This window comes from Dermacentor albipictus, chromosome 1, assembly GCF_038994185.2.
Source record: "Dermacentor albipictus isolate Rhodes 1998 colony chromosome 1, USDA_Dalb.pri_finalv2, whole genome shotgun sequence".
Lineage (NCBI taxonomy): Eukaryota > Metazoa > Arthropoda > Arachnida > Ixodida > Ixodidae > Dermacentor > Dermacentor albipictus.
This window is the reverse complement of record NC_091821.1, coordinates 454,451,565-454,472,969: the sequence shown is the minus strand read 5'-3', so window position 1 is coordinate 454,472,969 and position 21,405 is coordinate 454,451,565. Positions and strand designations below refer to the sequence as shown.

Below are 21,405 nucleotides of genomic sequence, written 5' to 3'. Positions count from 1 at the left end.
TAGTGGATATGTCCATTTCGTTTGCTGTTGAAGTTCTAATTGGCTGGGCTGGGCTGCGCATCCGCAGCAGCGAGATGCCACCGCTAATCGGCATGTCAGGAGCAGGTGAATTGGACATGTCCACTAGGTGCTCTTACAGAATACTTCCCAAGGAGTGAATGAGGAGCAGGCTTCTGTTGAGGGTTTCAAAGAAAGGCGACTTCATGCTCCACTTGTGAGCTCCATGTACCGCGTACCTTGGCAAAACTTGGCCGATGTTCACAGCTGCGTATGCTACCAATTCTCTATGTTACTATGTCTATTGTCTATGTTAAGCCTGAGGGGTGAGTCAGGGCCCCTTTAAGAGGCAGCAGTGCTTTTAATCACAACACTTCCAGGCGAGCACGTAAAACTGTGTATTACATTACATTTGGCTGTGGCGAGTGAAGGAGGAAGCCGCTCTAACCAACATCAGCGCCCTTCAGAAGTAAACCAGCAGTCCCAGCAAATAGCATAGAAAATACCTCAAAGGTTCATACGTAAAGTCTGCTGAAAGTTACCAGCGGCTGCATGTGCAAGTGTAGCCGTCGCATACCCAAGATGAACACGGTGCTCCGCCCAGAGCTTCGAAGCGACGCAACAGCGACCGAGCTCGTCATTCAGATTAGTCATTATGTTAGCGTCGCACGTCACCTGCAGACAGTTTCCTCAAGCTCCGATCTTCATCGCCATATTGGCCCAACATCATGGGCACGTTTGTTGCATTATAGACCTTTTCATGGCGCTAACACGGCTGCTTTTGGTGCAGCAGCAGTTGCTTGCAGAAACATCATGCACCGGCAGCCTGTGTGTAGCTGCCAAAATCCAGACCCGAACACGGCAGTGTTTAAATCTAGCTCTTTCTTAAAACAAACTTCCTCACAGATTTTTTTTTCTTCCCTACGCTGTACCGGGTGCTCCAAGAACCACTTCTGGACGTCAAAGATGGGAAGTATAGGCAGAGAACTTGCAGGATGACCAGCATCACGCGCGATCCCGCCCCCATAAAAGGCCTAACCTAACCCCCCTTTACCCGTTTGCAAGAGCAGAATCCAAGCTAAGCTAGCAGTACGATACAATACAAACATATTTGTTTGCCATTTCCCTTCCTTTTTTTCTTACCAGGCACAATGCCTCTTCGTATAAACGTGTACATCACACTCACTACGAAACAGTCTTTACTCCAGAACATAAATTCTCCCTAAAAAGCGCAATCTCGCTGCATGCAAACCTCGACAAAAGAAAGCGGCGCAGGAAAAAAAAATCCATCAGCAGCAAGAAAAGAAATTGGGTGAGCCACACGAGTGTACCACCCATATACAATGTTCACCTTCATGTGCATATACTTATGTTAAATAATATCATGTTATGCAAAAGTGCATTAGCGACAGCTGGTGAAGATGCCTATTGCCATGCATCACCATGTTGTCCTTGTCTGCCAATAAAGGGCAGCAAAGTATGCTTGCTGGTCAGTCTTACTGAATTGGTATCAAGTGCAGTGCGACACCAGGACATGCACACAAGGAGAAATGACTATGTCTGTCGAGGAATCAAAGCGGCATGTGTGCGTCATTCCTCCTCGCGTCCATGTCCAGGTCTTGCACTACACTTCCTCCCGATTCAATATGCCCAAATTGTTGCCATTGAAATAATTTATTTAAGGCTATTTCGGCCTATCTTCTGACAGAAGGAGCCATTGCAAAGCAGAATGTTTGGAACACTGCCCACCGCCTTAGAAGAATGTGGAAGAACACAGACCGATAGAATGTAACCACAAGTGCTGGGATTTTCAGCATCATGGTACCCTGCGATGGCAAAAATGTGCTTGCTACGGTATTAGATATTTAGCCATAGAAAACAATCATGGACTGCCGTTTGACCTTGTTATGCTAGCTGGCCTTCAGTGTCTATGGCGCACCCGTATGGCGGGGTATCACTGCGATCCGGATGCTCGGCCTGCATGAATGCTTTTTCGGGAATGCGTGGCGAGATTTGTAGAAATTCATAAAGCACAAGATTGTGTACCTGCGTGGCTGTCAAGGGTAGAACCCTTGACCACACTCAAAGAATTCTAAAATAGTCAGCCCTGTAAGGCTGACACTTGGTGCTGAAAACTTGCTAATTTATCTTGTTTTCTCAAATGTCATTTGTTGTTTGATGTAATGGTACAAAACAGGCAATAAATTAAAAAGAAAGGCTAGAACTCTAATGAAACCCCTATACAATTGCATGTGTTGCGATGAGCACCGAAGAAAGGGCCTCGGGTAAGTGTTTCCTTTTTCAATAAGCCTCCACACGTGTGGGTTTCCAGCTAGGCATTTCAATTGGTCTGGCACGTCGTTAGCCTGTATGCCATAACACCAACGTAAACAGCGACGCTAACCGACACCTTCAGTAAAGGTTGAAAAACTACAAGGCCAGCACACAACAGTATTGTTAGAGTCGGCAGAGTCCAGGAAATGCTAACGGAGGTTCCAAGAAACGGTTGCTTCTAGAGAAAACCTTTTCGTGACCAGACAGCTGTTTGTCCTCGAATGAAACACATGCCCTTAGTTCACTAGCATAACCGCCAGCTCAACAACGAACAGCTTAAGTCAAATAATGGTTGCTCATGTACCATCCCAGACCGATTCTTTCATGTGTTCATTAGTGAAATACCTTCACTTGCGAATGCACACAAATGCTGATGCTGCGCCTAACATACAACTGAGGCTTAAAGTGTAGCAATCCCTTGCAGGAGTGAGAGTGGTAATGAGTCAGCAGTTTGAAGGTAATAAAACAAGCTGAAACAGTGAGAGTGGTAACGAGTCAGCAGTTTGAAGGTAATAAAACAAGCTGAAACAGACACAGTAGTCATAAGGCACGGAGCCACTAAAGAAGCTGTGAGGGGGCAACTCAGTTACGCTATAGTGAGTGACTCCAATTAGTTGTTTCTTAGACACTGCTGCACAAGTTTTCTACTAGTGACAGCACTTTAGAAATAGTTTCCCGGCCAAAGCCATCTCCCAATCAAAACATTGAACACTCGCAAGACAGTTGAGCAACATAATAAATTTAATACATGCTTCTTCAGTAGCTTATCTTGCACAGCGTACGTAGTGCTTCCAAGCATGCTACAGCTAAGCCCACACGACAAAAAAAAAAAAACAACCCTTAGTTGCTTCAAAACGCACCACCTAAGGATAGCATTACTTGACTATGATAAAACGCTAGCCCAAAACATAACAGACCAAAACGGCATGTAAACAAAGAAAAAAAAATTGTGTCCCCACATTTCCCAAACATCAATTCTAAGAAACAAAGTTGGACAGCTGTAGTACTTCACACAAACAATGTGTCTACAACGACAGCACACCGCAAGGTCTGACTGACAAGTTTGCTTAGATTCGTGGTGTCACATTTCTGCAAGGCAACTGCATTGGTGCAAGTCTTGCTCGTGCACAAATGAACACACTGCATTGCATGCAGGACATAGTGCAATTTCGCAACCTGAAAGTACCTTGGCGATTTACAACCTAAGAAAACTTTTCGGGAACTCGTTCCTTATAGTACAAAACCAACATTTCGTTAGCTTTGGAGCAGCTAAACATTTCACCAGCTGTGCGTGTGGGCATCCCGGGCACAGGGCTGTGTAGGAAAGGTGAAGAGCTCAAGACGGAGCTGATGACGAGGCACGCTGCAGTGATATTGCAGCAGGAGATTGCCAGGACATCTTTTGACTTATCCCCCCAAAAAAGGTGCACATGCGACGGCTCAGTTTCACACATCCTGAACCACCGCCCATGCTCAGGAAAACCTTTAGAAAAAAAGAAAGTCATCACACTTTATCACAAACATTACAGGGCACACAACTGTACACTACAGCATCTGTCAGCTGGAATATTTTGAACAAACTATGTGAACCATGATAATAATAATATTATTAAAAAGAAAGTCTGCCAGGTCAACGGAGAGATATTGAACACTGCATGAAATATACAAAGAATAAAATTTCACATTCACAACTCTGGCGCACAACAGGCTCTTCATTACAGAAAAGGGAATAATTTTTAGCTTTACACACAATTAGACTGCGTAAAGAGCTTGCAAAAGTCAGTGCCCCAGCCTACTAGAATGTAACAAGTTTAGTCGACCAGATGGGCGAGTTCTGGATAACTTAAATGTAAGGGGGCTTCACACACCAATTGTGCAAGTTCATTAAAATAGACCCATGGTCGGGTATGAAGAACAAAGAAATGGACTGCGTTACTATCAAACACATACCTTACCCAGCTTGCATCTCCCACTTTTCTATGCAATGCACAGCTTGGGAACTGCATTTAAATGGCTCGTGCAGACTTGAGGTGTGAACCAACAGCCCTAGTCACATAGCTAGCAGAGTAGACCAATGACCTCATCATGACAAGAAGTGCTCGAAATTTTGTCGTCAACCAACTTGACTGAGGTTACCTAGTCCATGCTGTGCCCATAAGAAAAACAAAACAGAACCATGTATGCACGAATCTGCACTCACACCACATGCACCCATACACACAATCACACACACGTCTTCCTCGTAATAGCCGCCCTTTTGGCAATAACCAAGGAGCACTCATGGCGTGATTAGCATAACGAAGGGTGAAAAGGAACGTATGCAGACTAAAGTGCAATTGCAACCATACAAGGTGGCAACAGAGGACAATTTCCAAGAAGTGATTTCTTCGGGCCAGTGAATTTGCCCGCTGTAGCTTGAACGTGGTGACGCCAAGTGTATTTTTTTCCCTTCTGCAGACTGGGTCTATCTAGCATTCTGCTCAACATTATGGCGTGGGCACAACGAAATAAGTTGCAAACATAATATTTTTTTGAAGAGAAATAAACAAAGGCAGGCTGGGGGAGAGTGGGGGGAGGCATTGCACGCTATGCAAAACAAAACACACAACAAAATGAAGTAAAAACACTTCTCAGTACTACTACAAAGCAACAAGAATGGACAAGACTACACATGAGAATGCCACGCTGGCACAATTGCGATAGTGGCTCTCTCTCCCTTCCTCCAGAGTGGGTTCTTTTGGTGGTTCACTCCTCGGGCACAACAACTGCCAGGGAACAACGCGACAGGTTTGGCAAGACAGTTTGGCCATTGCCTCACAGAAGTTGTCGCCTGCACCTGTCTGGAGACAAGACGGGCAGACGTACGGCAAGCTGCCGCCACAAACCAAAGTCTCATTTTTGCGTCCCATGCAAGAGCGCTGGGCCAGCCACGACAACCACCTGACACTGATGGCGCGTGGTGGACGTCTTGTCCCACTGCTGCCCGTTGCTCAGTCGACCTTGACGACACTGTAGATCTTGCGCACGAACCAGAAGCAGGAGAAGAAGCCCACAGTGCCTGCAAGGACATGAGAATTGTGGCTCTGTGACTATCATTTTTCCAGTCGCAGTTAGCTGTCTGAGATATCTCTAGGTGAAGTTTGTTTCTGAACAGGGGCACTTGATTTCTAACACGGCTGCTTCAAGCGCGTGTGCATTTCCACAGCTCTTTTGCAGGATTGCATTTTGGCTTCACGTGGAAGGTCTTGTTTGCGATGGCTGCAGCTATGCTGCTGCCGAAAACGAACACTGTGCATTATTTTCGTGTCATTCAGTGTCTCAAAAGCGATGGAAACACAAATGGACTGACGCTGGCTGTGCAGATCTACTGTTTCCCGAGGAAATGGTAAGAGGAAGGCAGACGACAAAGCGGACGACACTTACTGAATGCACGCACGCGTTCCAGAGCATGGGAGATATGGTTAAACCTCGATATAACGGAGTAGGTAAAATCGGCAACTTGCTTCGTTATATTGAAATTCCGATGTATAGAAATTTGACCCTTTATGCAAATACGTACAGTCACAGATTGATTTTTCTTACACGGAAAGGGGCACTGGGCAAATCGAAAAAAAGCGAATTTGAGTGAGAAAATTAATCTTGACGAATTTGGGAGCCGGCGACAAATGATACAGTTCCATGCCACATCAATGATTTCTTCATACAGGCAGTCCGAATTAAGCGAAGCCAGCCACGCTTTCACGTGCACTCCGCCCCCGCAGCTGACAACATTGCCCGCAATGGGCACACACCATCATGAAAAGCGCCGGCAGCGGGGAGCGAATGCTGCTTCTGCCTCTCGCTACAACGGGTCACCAAAGCTTAGATTACACAACCTCCAGTGGTAAAGTGCGGGAAGACAGTGCACATGATGCCACGTCATCTCGGCACGCCCACACTTTGCACACGTGGCAGATTACGTATAAAGCAGGGTATCCTGCGTATAAAGCAGCTGCGTATCCGCTCAGCCACGCTTACAGCCATACGCAGCAACAACCGAGACGCTCACCAGAAATTACGATGTGTGTAAACTTACCGTACCCCCTTGTGCACACTTTGTCGCATTACTGTCAGCTCGCTCCCCTTCCCCTCTCTTCCTTTGTTCGTGCGGGTAGCCAGCACTCGTGCATGAAGCCACCATCTTTCTTTCTCATCCTCGCACACTTTCACTCGCACCTAAAGCACATAGTGCGTGCGACGCAATAGGATCTTATCACACTTATATGGAACTTCTGATCCTATGCAGAACATGATACGGCTTCACTTCGGCGGTCGCTCTTGTCACACCGTGCACGATTTGAGAGGTGTGTTTGCAAGCAGCTGCTTGTAAGTCAATCATTTGACCATCTGCATACGTGGAAGTTTCCACTTATTGTCTCAGCATTCCTTTGCTGCGGAAGTAAAATTTGGCTATATCAATATCATACACAAACACACTTCGTTATATTGAGGCTCTAAATACATGGTGGTGTTCTATGGACATGAGATCATGAAAAGTTAAATACTTTGTTATATCGAGGTTTAACCGTACCGCAAACATGCCAAAATTTTCCACGCACGTTTTCGCGGCCATCGGGCTGAACAGCCTAACTAAACGTTTGTGTCTTGCGAGCCAGATGGACTGAATGTACAAGGTACTCTAGGTTTCCATGATGGCGCCACTCAGTGGCGGCGCTCAGCGGTGCTTTTCTCGTCTATCTGCCTCTTGGACTGGTGCCACCAGCACCACCACAAGGCCTAGTGGAGAACCTTGCATATGTTTACTCACAGACGCTACCAACGCTCCAATGCACGAGAGAGAGCACCTCAGTTAACTTGGGCGCTTCCGCAGGAACGAAAACAACTAGCACCATCCTTCAACTATGCGTGACTACAACTTCCCTTTCTCAGAGTGTTCTTGAAGGTCTCGCTGCCTTCTTAGACACTCTCTCTCTACACTCTCAAATTTTTTTGCTACCGCGGAGAGCAACGGCACAATCGGTGGCAAACTCTCGGCATCGTGCGTGGCTTCGTTCGATTACCTTGGAGGCTCAAACAGTCTGGTGATTACTTCGTGCTTACACGCTGACCGCAGGTAGGGCTGCGACTCTTACATTCGTTAATATTTACTCATGTTGGTGCTGTTGACGAGGTGACAGCTGCCTCAGTGATATGAGCATTTTTCTGTCAAAGCATAATCGAGCTGCTGCGTCACCAAATGCCGAGCTGAAGACACTGATTAGGGAACGACGCTGTCCGGTGCGAGGCCGTCTTCCCTTTCTTTCACACGCATTGATAGCCGCAGCAGAAAATTCCTCGCATCACTGAGGCAACTGTCACCTCATCAACGGCACCAACATGAGAAAATATTAATGAATGTAAGTCACAGTCCTACCTGCAGTGAGCGTGTAAAGACAAAATTATCGCCAAAACATCCAAACCTCCAAGGTAATGGAACGAAGCCACGCACGACACAGAGAGACTGCCGCTGGCTGTGCCGCTTTCTCCACAATAGCCTTAAAAATTCAAAAGCGCAGAGAGAGAGTGTCTAAGAAGGCAGCGAGACCTTCAAGAGCATTGCGAGAGAGGCGAGTTGTCGCACATAGTTGAAGGATAGCGCTAGTTGTTTTCGTTGCTGTGGAAGTGCCAAAGTTAAATGAAATGCTCTCTCTCTCTCTCTTACGTTAGCACATTGGTGGCTGCCATGTCTATGGGTAAACACACGCAAGCTTCTCCGCTAGGCCTTGTGGTGGCGCTGGTGGTACCAGTGCACAAGGCGGATAGCCAGCGCAAGTCTTAATTGGTCAAGCTGTTATGCCTGAAGGAAGAAGAGTCATGAAATGGCTTCCAACCTAAGCTGAGCCTGTGTATGCTGCTGTGCTGGGATTCTGCATTTTTGGCAAGTTCACATCCGTAAATAGTGGCAGTAAGGACATCAAAGATTAGGCTAGTTGGTTCTGCATGATAAAAAAGAAAAGTGCTACATTTTGGTGAGGGCAAGATCAAAGGATAGATAGGGACAAGCGCCGACTTTTCCTTGTCAAAAAGTCACCCTTCCACACTTCGAATCATGCAGTGGGGAACTTCAAGCCTCCTTCTCAGCAGCAATGTTCTACCCTCTCTCACAGTTAACATAAATTACAAAAATGACGCACTACCAGCATAAGTGGAAGTGCAAAGCAAGCACTAAGCAGGATTCACACTCGCATTTTGATTCTCACCAGAGTGCATGGAAAATGCTATGGTTCATTTCCAAACACAAAACTCCAGTGCTATCATGTGTTTAGCAGCTACATATGCTTTGATAGGCCACCGCATCTGTAAGGTACGGCATCAAAACGTGTTCCTTGTTCATGTACACTGCTGTTTTATGTTGGTGGTACCTCTAATAATGGCACTGCAAAGCAGCAAGCTGCTGGCCTTAGTGTTGAGGCAACCGGAGTTCTGTGAGACGCAATGATCAATCCTTGGCCAGCAGGCCCACTCACCGGTGAGGAGGAAGAAGAGGAACACAATGATGAGGGTGTATCCAAAATAGAGGAAGGTCGAGGCCACGCCCGTGATGCTGAGTCGCGTGAAGTAGTGGACGCAGTAGACAAACAGGTAGAATGCCGTACAGCCACTGGTCAGGAAGGATCGCCACCACCAGTGGTAGTCCTGCATATTTTAACACAGAACAACAAGCACTCTAATGAGTCCGATACGTTGAACAAAAAGGCGACAAGGGTAGCGCTTGTTTAAAAAAAGAAGGAAAGAAAGAGAGGATACCTGCTAAGAGTTGGAGTCCTTACTCATGATATACACCTCAAATCATTCCGTGACAGCTAGGAAGCTATCAGCACTTTGCATTTTCTAGTTGCCTACACTACATGAAGTGAGCAAGCACACGCTGCTTATCGTCGGTGACCTCACAAGAACCAGCGCACTCATGTTGCAGCGACGTGAATAATCAGAGAGTGCCGAAATCGTAAGGCACGAATTTAACTGTTTATTGGGTGAACTTGTGTCAGAAAAGCAATCACACTCAAAGCACGGTGATAGTGGTAAGTATAATGGCCAGTTGCTGAAGCATGATCTCGTGGGTCAAGACTGTCTGCTATTAATACATGTATCACCATACATTCGAGAATGTGCAACACCACAGTATTTGCATCGTGTGCACAATACAATTTGGTGACAACATTAAAGAAATTTCGCATACAGCAGGGGTTCTCTGCAGAAAATTTTTTTAGGGATAAACATCTTACTGTTGGGGGCACAGGAGCAGGGAGGGGGTACATGGAAAAATGTTTTTTTTTTTAGACAACCCTTGCAGCGTTTTAAATAGGACATTCAAGAATTCTTAATTTTGGACGCTTTAACGAAAGAAACAAGAGTCCGCGACACAGCCTGGGTGGGGTGGGGGGAAGTATTAGGTGATTAACAATCTTTTTTTTTTTCAATGCAACCATCTCACTATGTTTCAATGATACAGCGCTCACAGAATGAAATTAAACAGTGAGAATTTAGTAGCACCCTGCATATGTGCAAAGTACTAGAGAGTACCATGTCATGTGGCTAGGAATCTGGTCACCAAAGGTGACGCATACTCCAATCTAACTGTGCGTGACAAAATTACTTCGATGCGACATGAACTGCAGCCAGTGGAAACAAAAGTATGCGCATTGGTTAGCCTTAAATTGATGTGTTTCATTCCATGAGCATTGTACATTCAGAATTTGCAAATTGGGCACATTAACTCTTTCATACCGCGACAAAATGGTAGTTTTTTATAGGTCTCAGATAAAAACGATTTACTACTACAAATAATATTCCTGCACACATTGCAGCATAGCATATTGTGCATAATGAAATGCTCTTTCCAAAACGATACGTTGCCAAAAAAAAAATTTACTAGGTAAAACAAAAATTGTAGAAAGCGTCATTCTTGCTGCCAGTTTATGAAAACAATAAAAATACATGATATCTGCAAAAAAAGTATTATCAAAGAAAATTCAGAATATACATTACAAAGATAAATAGCCCAGGAATAGTGTCTGAAAAAATAAATGCCGAGTACAGCGCCGTTCTTTGGATACAAAAAAAGAAACTAAGACCAGTTCATCGCTCATGCCATGCGGTGAAGCAGTTCCTCGATATTCCTCGATATTGTGCAGCATAGGTGCGCTCTGCACTTCTCCCACGATATGCCTGGTTTTTGTCCAACCTTGCAGTCCTTGTAACACATTTTGCAGTTCCGCCTTTTCGGCATCTTCTGAGGATTGCCCGATGAGAAGTCCAAGGAACGTACTTCATCAGTTCATCTAGAGCCATGCACCTCTTCCAGGGCTGATCGCTCTCGGCATAGCTGAGCAACTACGAGATTATGCATCCGTATCTGTTACATATCTGTTAGCATTTTTGCAGATTGTATTTATCACCTCCGCATAGAAAAAGAGCAGAAAGAAATCCCATGCCGTTGTAAACAGTCTTGCACTGATCTGTAATGCTGGGCCGACATTTGCTGTGGGCGGCCTTCTTGGTGTGAACGAAAGTTTCTTTGCTGCCGATGGCAGCACATCATAACCAAGCGAAGTATGTACTCTGAAGATAATCAGTGGAGCTCTGAGGTAGTGCAAAAAGATCAGCAGATAAGTGTGCACAAGGAAGAACACTGCTTGAGGGCATAAAGGAAACGCATCGGTGAACAGCTGTGGATGTCCCATCCTGACTCAAAACATTGTTGCCGTCAGATCTTGAATCTACTTTGCCGTCATCTGTGGAATCGTAACTTGAGTCCTGATCATTAAATTGAAGTGCGGGTGCAGCATAGTTTCGAGCACAACGCTTTTCTCGCAACGCAGTTGCGTGAGATGACGCCAAGAGAGCGACTTTTGATAACTGCGCAGCGACATCAGTAGTGCCCCTTGCCTGGATTTTACGAGAAGCAAAACCAAAACTCTTGGAAACTGCTTCAAAATGCCAGTTTCACATGTTGGAAATGCGGCAGACCTTCATAAATACGCGTTGGCAGAATAAAACGACTCTGACTCCAAACTAAAGCTCACTAGTGAACAGCTGGCGCCATTTTCGGTTGATTATCCCCACTCAACACTGTCGGACTGCAAAGCCGGCGATATAATTGAATTCTTCACTTGCTGGGAGTCATTTTATTACAAAATTTTGGTGATAGTGCAGCATAATCGTGAGCGGCATGCTTTTTTCTCAAGCGTGGCAGCCATACCTCTTTTTGCTACAACATACGCACATTAGTTCGCAACAAGGTCCATGAGAAATCACATGATTGTTGGAGCATGACAATTTAAACTGATTCTGAAAGTTCAGTGCCTGTACTAAAAACTGCATGGCCTTAAATGGATAAGAAATGGCTCCAACATGTCGAAATCGGTGATCTAAGGCATTGATCACCAGTGATCGATATGAATAGGGGCGGTAACGAAAGAGTTAACAAAAGAAAAGCAAGCCAGCGATACAGCCTACTGTAATAACAACTGTTGCCAGGATAAAGAAATGCAGAGCTCGCTGCTGTCAAAATGTGTGCAATAGATTAAAACCTGCATCAGACAATAAGAGCGGTACCTGTGCGCATGTAGCAGCAGTGAGAAATCTCAACGGCCATTTTTCTTTTTTTTTGCTTGCTTCTTATGCATTTGTTTTTCACCGCGAAATACAATATTGCAGCTACTTGAAGCTCCACTCGCTCCTCTTTATGACAGTGCCATGAGGGCAGCATTGCGTCATGGAAAAGTCGCACAATCTGTGGTGCGATGACATGTCCCAAAGACGGATTTTCTGCTGGATCTTTTTTGACAGCAAGCTAGGAAAATGTGATTTTCTGAACTCCTACTTTAAGAGTTATTTCAATATTTCCCTGCGTGATACAGGAACACGTGCAATTGAGAAAAAAAGATATTTTAACTGGAAACTGATCAAAAAGACAATTCTATTTGCCAAGTTCCCCCTCGAAAGGGTGGGCGGTAGAGTAGAGCAGTCGGTGACATTGCCCAAATGCCCATCGTAGGGAGAAGCCTGAATACAGTAGGTGCATTTCAAAACAGTCACCATAAAAAGTCAAAACAATGTACTCGTGACGATATTCAGGGCATGCCGATTAGCTGGGAGATGGCTGTAAACATGTCTCATATGTCCTGCATGTCTCTTGCACTGTAAGGCATGCTCCTGGAAAGTTCGCTCAGCTAAGGACAAAACTCATCACTGTTTCTCCGAGCCGTGGTCCATAGATTGCCAGGGGTACTTGTGAGGGGTTCTGAATTTGTCTGCAGGCACCACTTATTTGAGAGACACTCTTACAGATCAGCGCCACCAATACAATGAGCAAGCGATGCATCTGTCTGGCAAGAGATTTAAGTGACCCATCTTTCTGAGGCCAAGTTCCCTTCTTCGATACAGATCAGTTTGTGAACAATAAACAGGGTTTACATTGAACTGAACTTTGAACTTCAACTGCTTTCAACAGTACGTGATGTCGGCAGCTGTGGTGTGCATCAAAATTAAAATTTATGGACAACGAAAGCGGCACACGAGTCTTGGCGGAAAAAAAAACTTGCCTCGGAGCACAGGTGGAAGTAGCAGAGCAGTATGGTGGTCTCCGAGCAGGTGATGATCAGGATAATGAAGACCAGGAAAAGGAATCCAAACATGTAGTACATCTGGCTAGACCTGCAACACAGACGTGAAGTACACACACAAAACATTAGCGAACTGTCACATGGGTGCGACAGTGCGCAGACAGGCAAGCAAGCAGGCAGGCAGGTGGAGAGGCAGCGACAAGAACTTAGCAAAAACCAAACAGCTTATGGGACGAACATGTGCTTGCTAAATTAAAAGGGTTCCTGAAACGGCTGGGCCAAATTTAGTAGACACATAGGGTACAGCTACAGTAAAGCATTCATGCCACAATTTAAGTGAAGCGTATACAGAAGAGAGTTACAGATGGTTACAAGTTCCTCTCCCCATTAAAGCACATTCGTTTTCTCCACAACTCGTTCGCTGAGCGAACAGGGCAAAGCTCTGCCTTCACCGGCTCTACGTCATGACCTGATGTCGTGGTGTCTATGTACTTCCAGTGTCTTGGAGCCAGTGCGCAAAGCCCCTCCAACCTCTCTGCAAGCAGCCTGACCGTTGATACCCAGCGAGAGCTATACAAGCAGTTACAAAGGTTCTGTTGCAGCGCCGAGCATGTCCAGTATTCCGGTAAATCCAGGTGAGCTGGGCGTCTCGACGGATGCGTAGAGGCGCAAGCTAAAGCCCCTCCATACTACTACTACTGTGATGAAGAGGCTTTGGTTTAAATGCAAGCTTCCTGCACAGTGCAGAGCTTGAAGTGCAGAGCTTACTCAGTCAAACACAGAGCTAATATTGGTGCAACCACGTGCAAAACATTAAAAAACAATTAAAATACAATGTGTTCAGGACTACACCTGGCTACTGCTGTATTAGCTCTGCGCCACCAGGCGGCTACGCCCTGGAGGCCGTTCACATTTGTGCCTCCGCCCATCTGGCAAAACGCCCGGACCGCCTGCGTTTACCAGAATACCGGACAAGATAAAACTCTATTGCAGTAGGAGTCCTCTCTGGCGTGAAGTGACGGCTGCAAACGCACAGATGCTGGCACCGATCGGATCCCCACAGCCTGACGCACTGCAGCCACACTGCTCGCATGCTGCCTTGCAGAGGGACACAATGTCGCAGCTTGACATGTGGCCAATCGCTGGATTTGCAGCCCACTACGCAACAAGGCTGATTTTGATGGTACTTGCGAAAAGAAACCTCGAGACTAACATTGACCGCTCAGCTTGCGGCAGCATGGTGCATGTTGCAACATAAGTAGACGACACTTCCTATGCGCTGGAAGTGTTTTAGTGTAGTGATAAATTGCTTTTGTGTATTCTCTTTCTGTTGCTTTTTTTTTACAGAAATGTTAACCAATTTAACAGCAGCCAAAAGTTAACCAATGTTCCAAGTATTATGAATGACATTTGTTCACCATCAAGCTGGAAAAATGATAGAAGGCGCAACCTGTGTAGCCTATTGGATAGCTTGCTCAACTGACATCAATTGTGCTAATTACGTAAATTGTAACAAGGTGGCTGAAAACTCCGGGCAACGGTGCTGCTGTGATTGGTAGCGATGCACACTTTAAACACTTCACGATAAATTACATGCTTTACGCGGAGCACTCAAATGTGCCACTCAGTGATCAAAATGGCGTACCCTAACAACTTAGTATGTTTGTACATTATCGTCAAAATCATTTCAGGGTCCCTTAAGGTACAACTTGACAGCAGTGATAGCAACAAATGCGGTTGACCGTTGCCACACTGAATGAAAGCAACTCACATCTACCCACCCTTACACAGTAGCCGACAAAAAATTTGAACTGGACAAGAACTGCCTAAAAGTCCAAAATAACAGATTCACCAGAAAATAAGTCTTGATTTCACAAGTGGCTGAGAAAAGTACGGCATTCTTGCATGATCACTTTCAGGGATACTTTCGCGAGATTTCGTGTGACTAGGGCCAGACGTGTTGGCGCCTAAGAGTGGCAGCATTATATTGGCACAGTGTTAGGCATACCGTCTCATCACATTGCCAGGAACCCATTTCCCATCGACGCGTTCGGTGCTAGTCACAAAATCTCGTGAAACTGAAAGTATCTTTGAAGCAATCATTTGCGAATACGTCCCAAGCGTGTCAATTTGATGCTGCGCACATATACACTCGCCTGTAAAGCGGTCCGCCCACATTTTAACCACTGTCGCACTGTAGCTACGGAGAGATAAAGTTACGGTCAATGCATGCACCGAATCTTTATCCCTTAGCAACATAACAAGGGTCAGATGCGTTGCAACTGCATTATTGCAAATTTATTCGCAACCCCCTCATCGTCCTGCGCTCTTTTCACTCAATCACAGCCTTCACCGACGCAAACAGCAATGGTGCAAGCCAGGGTACGTGTTTCTGGTGTTCCAGAAACTTGCTTAAGTCACGGGATGAACTAGCAAATTAGTTGGTCCAAGTACCAGCTGCCATCTAGTTAACAAAGGTCACAGAGTCACTAAAGAAATGCGCAATCTCAATAACAGTGGACCACGCAGAGGATGACACATTGTGGCCCGTAGACAGCCATAACCATAAGAACTACCTAAAGGGCAAAGTTATACTCCAGCGTTTTCAGCTAACCAAACTACATCGATTAAAGCTAGGTACATCGTGTTGGTAGTGCCGAGTTTGATGAAATTTGCCGAAAACTGGTCGCAACTGCACTGCCGGTGCGTGTTGCCGCAGCAACCGCCGCGCCTGCGCAGAGAGCCAACTCTGGGGGCATGTGCTCCCACTGAGCAAGTAACGGCGAGATCTTTGGCTGATGTAGCCCAGTGAAGCCGGCGAAAAATAGGAGGGGAGCTATCCGCATGTAGGTGACCTTGAAGTGCGATTGACTGTGCCAGTTATGCTGGCTATGTTGTGTTGCTGGAATACATAAGTCAGTTTTTTGCTACTGTGGCGTTGCCAAGCATGATGCGAGCGTACATTACGCTAGAATGTAACTGCAGTTCAGCATTATCAGTTTTTATTAACGCATAGCATTCCTTGGCTAGGAGCCACGGGTAATTTTCTGCTACAATCCGTTGGTCCTTTCATTTCATGTCCCAAAAAACCCGTACTGCTATCTAGGCTTGATTACGTGAATTTCTGTGTATACAAAAACTTCTTTAAGCTTACTGCCACCTCCTTATGAGCGCACGAACCACCAATGCTGTATTATGTCAGCCAGCATGGGAATGATGGTCCCGCTGGCTTCAAATGACTTTGTAGCAGTGTTTTATAAATAAATAAGAACCATTAAAGTTGTCCAATGGCAGGATTCGAACACATGGCATACAGAAGCCCGATATGGAAACCATTACACCATGGACGCATGCGTCAACAAGCAGCATAGATGACCCTCTTGAACTCTTTGCGAGCAAACAAGAGCTTTGAGACGCTTGGCGTGTTCTGATTTGGCCTTACCGAGGTGCAATTACAATGCAGGCGAGAGCTTGTGCGGACAAGGAATGCACGGATAATGCAAGCAATCAGAGAATCGCGTCAACAACAACAGGAAGAAACTTCTGAAGAGTACGCGTAAGAATGAAGGAGAGCGTGTCGGCGCGCAGATTATGCGAGAAAGGAAGCACTACAGCAACATTTCTTTCATTTATCAAACACAAGATTAGTAGTAAAAATGAGTTTACTGGGGAGATCGCCATACTGTGCGTGCTATTCTTTGCAGTTGCTTATCTCTTGAAGTACAGCAGTCTTGGTTTCAAAAGTAATAATAATAATAATAATAATAATAATATGTTTATTGCCAGGTAAACATGCATTGTAATAGCTGGCCCGCTTAAGCATCAATGCTTGAGAGTGCTCCTGGGCAGTACAGTACTAAGAACGCTATGTAGTGTTGTGTGAATATTCAGATTTTCAACTAGTAGTTACGGATATTAAACTATATTCGCTTCCAGAGCAGTTGTAATATTCGAAGTGTTGGCAAACTCACATGTACAGTCGCGGACAGATTACAATGGACCACGGCAAAGGCAGCCGGAGCGGCTACGGGGCCGGCGCTGCTATTGCCCTTCGTGTGCTCACGACAAGAGTACCCCAAGTGACGTCAAACTACTCCTCTGCACTCTCGCGCTGGTGCTTGTTACGCTTGATAAATTTCTAGTGTGGCGTTCAGCTGCTCTGCTGCTTACGCTCGGGACGAAGGAGCGCGTGAATCACCAGTAGTTCACCACTTTGCGCTTTCGCGCAGTAGTGGACAGCTGGCAGGCCATCAAACCGCCGCGCTGTGAAGGAACCAAAACTCTATGCTTTTTTGTCGGCGATTTGCAGTCACGGGCACAATTAAATGAAGCATGGCTTCGGTTAAAAACCGCAGACCAGTGCTAAGTAGTGAAAAAGGAGCCTGGTATCGAGACATCCGCTCTTGCATGCGCGTCCTTTTTAGCTCGCAGCCTCTCCAAATCTTTAGCATCGACTTAGCGTTATTTAATCGTAGGGAGCGGCGCGAGATGACGCCGCTATAGCCGCAACGTCTGATGCGCTGCTGAAACGGGTTGTCTGGGGTGCGATTTTTCTCGGCGCCCAGCTCCCGCTGCAGCTGATGGCGGCCACCTTAAGGTCGCAGGCCTTATACATTTCTTTTTCTGTCAAGTGACCATGATGTCGCGACTGTGAGATGCCAGCCATCACCTGCAGCTGTCCGCCCACATGGACGGCGGCAAATGGCAGCGAATGACGTCTCAACTGCACAGTTGCTTACGGCTGCATATTTGCTTCCGCAAGCGGAGATTGTGTTCAAGTCTCCCAAAATTGCCGCTTGTGCTGTGTGCTGCTTCGTAATGTGTTCAGTGAAGCACCTGACACAACGCAGGAGAATGCCTCTCCGTTGCTGCGCGCAAGGGTGTGAGAAAAGTATTGCCAGGCAAGACAAGCCAGCCTACTCTATATTTTTCGAAGGATATGGAGTAGCGCTGTGCACCAATCGCAGCCAACATGGGCACCGTCAAAGAGCGACTTTCTTTGCGCCGAACACTTCGAGGACAGTGACCATCAGATGAGCCCTGCTTTGCTGCAGAGCTGCGGCACGTCAGTGAAAGGGCACTGTGGCATCGTAGTAGCAAGGTCCTCCAACACTTTTCATCTGGTCACAAAACTTTTGCGTTAACGCTATGGGAGAGATTCGTATAGTGGCAGCAATGGGCACACCACAGCACTGGCGCGAGCAGAAGGTGGACAGGAGTAGATGGCGAACGGACGCCACGGGTATTCTTTGCGTACACGCTCTATTGCGCAATGGTCGAATGCCTGCATCGCCGGGTGGATATTGTCGACATGATGTGCAAATAGCCACCCTGTTTCTGTACAGCATTCAGAAACTTGTACACATACAATTTGGAAATGACTTTAACACCTTGTTACAAGAACACGTGCTGCTGCTGCTCAAGCTGGCACACATGGCGTCACGGCGGTCGGCGCGCAGCCGCTGGGCACTCACAATCCTAATGAAAAAAAAAAAGAAATACCGCCCTCCAATAAAAAATATGTGAAATAAACACTGCATATTGGAACAGTCGTGTGTTCAGAGTCCAATTTCAATGCTTCCCTCATTTTTTCATGTTCTTGTTCAGTATCCCCTTAATAAGAGTGAATAAATTCCTAGTTAAAGTTTGCAGGCTCCATCCTTTTCCCATTGCAAAAACTGGGTGCAAGCAACATTTAAAAATTACAGTGACGTTTCACTTCGTAAACATGGGTTACGCACAAGCATATGAGTGCTATTTCCTTTAGTCTCCTGGGCACGCCAAACCTTCTGCCAGACTTGTTCGGCTCATGCCTGTCGCTTGGCGATGACTTCGGGGCCAGTTGAGTTGCACTCGGCCTGCCATCGCTTTCCTCGCTGCTCTGTTCTTCTCGCTGGACCTTTCAATCACGAGACAAACCCGGCATGTCCATAGCACACACGGAACCCATAGCAACTGCCAGAGGAGAACAAACCAGTGCACCACCGCCTACCCTTGTCCTCCTCCGCCACGACATCTTCGCCTCCTTTTTGTCTTCCACGCTTCGCTCAACACCACCTAGACTTTTCTTTAGGCGATGGTGCTCAGCATGCTCCTCTGAGCTTTTCCTAGTGCGTGATTCTCATCTCCACCTCCAGCGCTCGCTTCCTCCACGGTGACACACATGATCACGCTGATTTCACAGACGGGCAGGAATGCTTGCGCGTAAGAAATTAAATGAGGAGTGCATCAGGTTTGGGTTGACATAGCTTTCTTACTTTGAAGCCATAAAAACTCAAACCAAAGAACCTAAACTCCTCCTGCATAAGAAAGGCCCAAGTATATGAAAGTACTGCGGAATCTGTGATGCCCAGCAGGTTTCATTGATGCCCTGGGTACACCACAGAATTAAAAGAGAAATTATAATAATAACTCGGTGGCCATTTTTTTCTAAGAAGTAACCTTTATACCACTGAAGACACAGAAATTATACAGTATTCAAACAAATGCTCCACCAGGCTGAGCCGACGCAGTGTGCCTCTTTGGCACATAAAATAAATTATGGGGGTTTACGTGCCAAAACCATCATCTGATTATGAGGCACACCGTAGTGGGGGACTCCAGACTAACTTAGACCACCTGGGGTTCCTTAACGTGCGCCTAAACCAAAGTACACCGGTGGACTCACCAGATGGAGTTGAGGATGAAGAAAAGCTGGATGAAAATGCATCCAAAGGGGAGAATGCCACCCATGAAGATGGCTGGCACCACCTGGGTGTACAGGGACTGCTCTGGGATCTGGCGGGGGATCTGGTTGGTCCGCACGGGGTTCTCCAGCACCTGCATATCCAATGGGCATAATCACGGCACCTGGGGCACTAGCACATCAGCTAGTACTACTTCCAATAAGCATGCACTTACTAACAGAGTTAGGGCAGTATTGCAACAAAAACTTGCCAAGATTACACAGACAATTGAGAAAACAAATTGATTGATTGAATGATTGATTGATTGCATTTGACATCCCACAGCAACACAGGGGCTGTGAGAGGGGCCACAGTATAGAGCATCAACTTCCATTATCTGGGATTCCTCATTTTGCACCCAATGCTCGACACAAAAGTACTTTAGGATTTTGCCTTTAACTGCAATCGTCGTAGCCATCGTTTATGCAATCGTTGTAGCCAAACACTGAAACCGTGACCTTGTGTGCAGCTGAAGCAACACAATAGTTATTTAGCCATGATGGTTGTGTAGTAATCACAGCAACGTTGTGCGTTAAACCACATTTGAGTCGAAACATGATATAAGGATCATGCGCGTAATGAAGCATTGGATACAAGGAAGCAAATCTAAAATGCTTATTGCCGATATCAGCATGTAATGAACGTAAGATATAGAGGTACTTTCGTGCTGGGTGCAAAGAAAAACAAACATATGAGCACCCCTAGTTTCCACTGCACCTAGAAGCCACTGAGCCGTGCACCTGGTCAGCCAAAAAATGAAGCAGGCGGCAGTGCACCCACCCTGCGCTTGAAGCCAAAGTAGGCGCCCACGAAGGTGAGTGGGAGCGAGATGCCGAACCACAGGGCCAGCAGCGCCAGCAGTGTGGTGAAGGGCACGGCGGCCGAGCTCTCCTTGGCCCAAAGCAGCAGGTTCAGCGCAAAGAACAGGCTGAACACGATGCCCGGGCACACCAGCGCCGTCAGCAGCACATTCAGCTTCCACTGCTCCCCGCCAAAGGCTGCGGCAGAAGGGACAGACGACACGGCGCTTGGGGGGTGACCTTGCACGGCGGCACATAGGGGCGAGCATAATCCAAACCGGGAGACAATGACCGATGAACAGCGGGCGAAGAGAGGAAGGACACATAGATGGGTTTGCCGGTGTGCGATTCGTAGCTGATTTAGGCAGCATTGAAAGATGGGGAAAAAGGAGGATGTAACAGATGACACGTCTGCTATTTTTTCTCGACTGAAATATCTTATTTAAAATTGAATGCTTAGGAACAATAGAAGTGGCCAAAGGCAATTCTATCAAAACGAGGTAACAATGAAAGAAAACAGAAGTTCACAGGGAAATAAAGGTTTGAAAAGATCCACAGTGGTCGAGCAAGGAATGTCACTTTAGTCAACCTTTCAACAAAGGGACTTGCCTTTGTCAGCGGCATTCCTCCCGCAACTACTGCTGATTTAAAACATTTGTTCAAGTAGAACAGCACATGAAGAATTTTTTTGTTCTGGCAATAATTCTTATGCATATTAACGCCTAGGGACCTCTGACAAGGAATCAAGAATGCCTCATTGTAGCAGAAATTTCCTTCACGCAGCAATGGTAGTAACCGGGGTTCTACTGTATTGACGAGATACTCGTTCATAAGTTACAGCCACAGCTGTCATGGGTTCCTTCAACTGCCAATGTGTATGTACATCCATCCAGGACAAGACTTCAAACTAGATAACTAACGCAACCACCCTAGTTGCTTCAG

At 46.2% G+C, this 21,405-nt stretch overlaps 1 protein-coding gene across 1 annotated transcript in view; it reads right to left on the bottom strand.

The window, feature by feature from the left end:
- Positions 1–3,054: 3,054 nt before the first annotated feature.
- Positions 3,055–21,405, bottom strand: part of LOC139054776 (transmembrane 9 superfamily member 2-like) — a 61,460-nt gene continuing 43,109 nt past the window's right edge. Inside the window, exons 12-16 of the mRNA XM_070532374.1 lie at positions 20,444–20,661; positions 19,606–19,757; positions 12,918–13,029; positions 8,838–9,006; positions 3,055–5,389 (exon numbers count right to left, since the gene is read on the bottom strand). Coding sequence (XP_070388475.1) covers positions 5,322–5,389; positions 8,838–9,006; positions 12,918–13,029; positions 19,606–19,757; positions 20,444–20,661 — 719 coding nt within the window. The 3' untranslated portion in view covers positions 3,055–5,321. The remainder of the gene's footprint in view (positions 5,390–8,837; positions 9,007–12,917; positions 13,030–19,605; positions 19,758–20,443; positions 20,662–21,405) is intronic.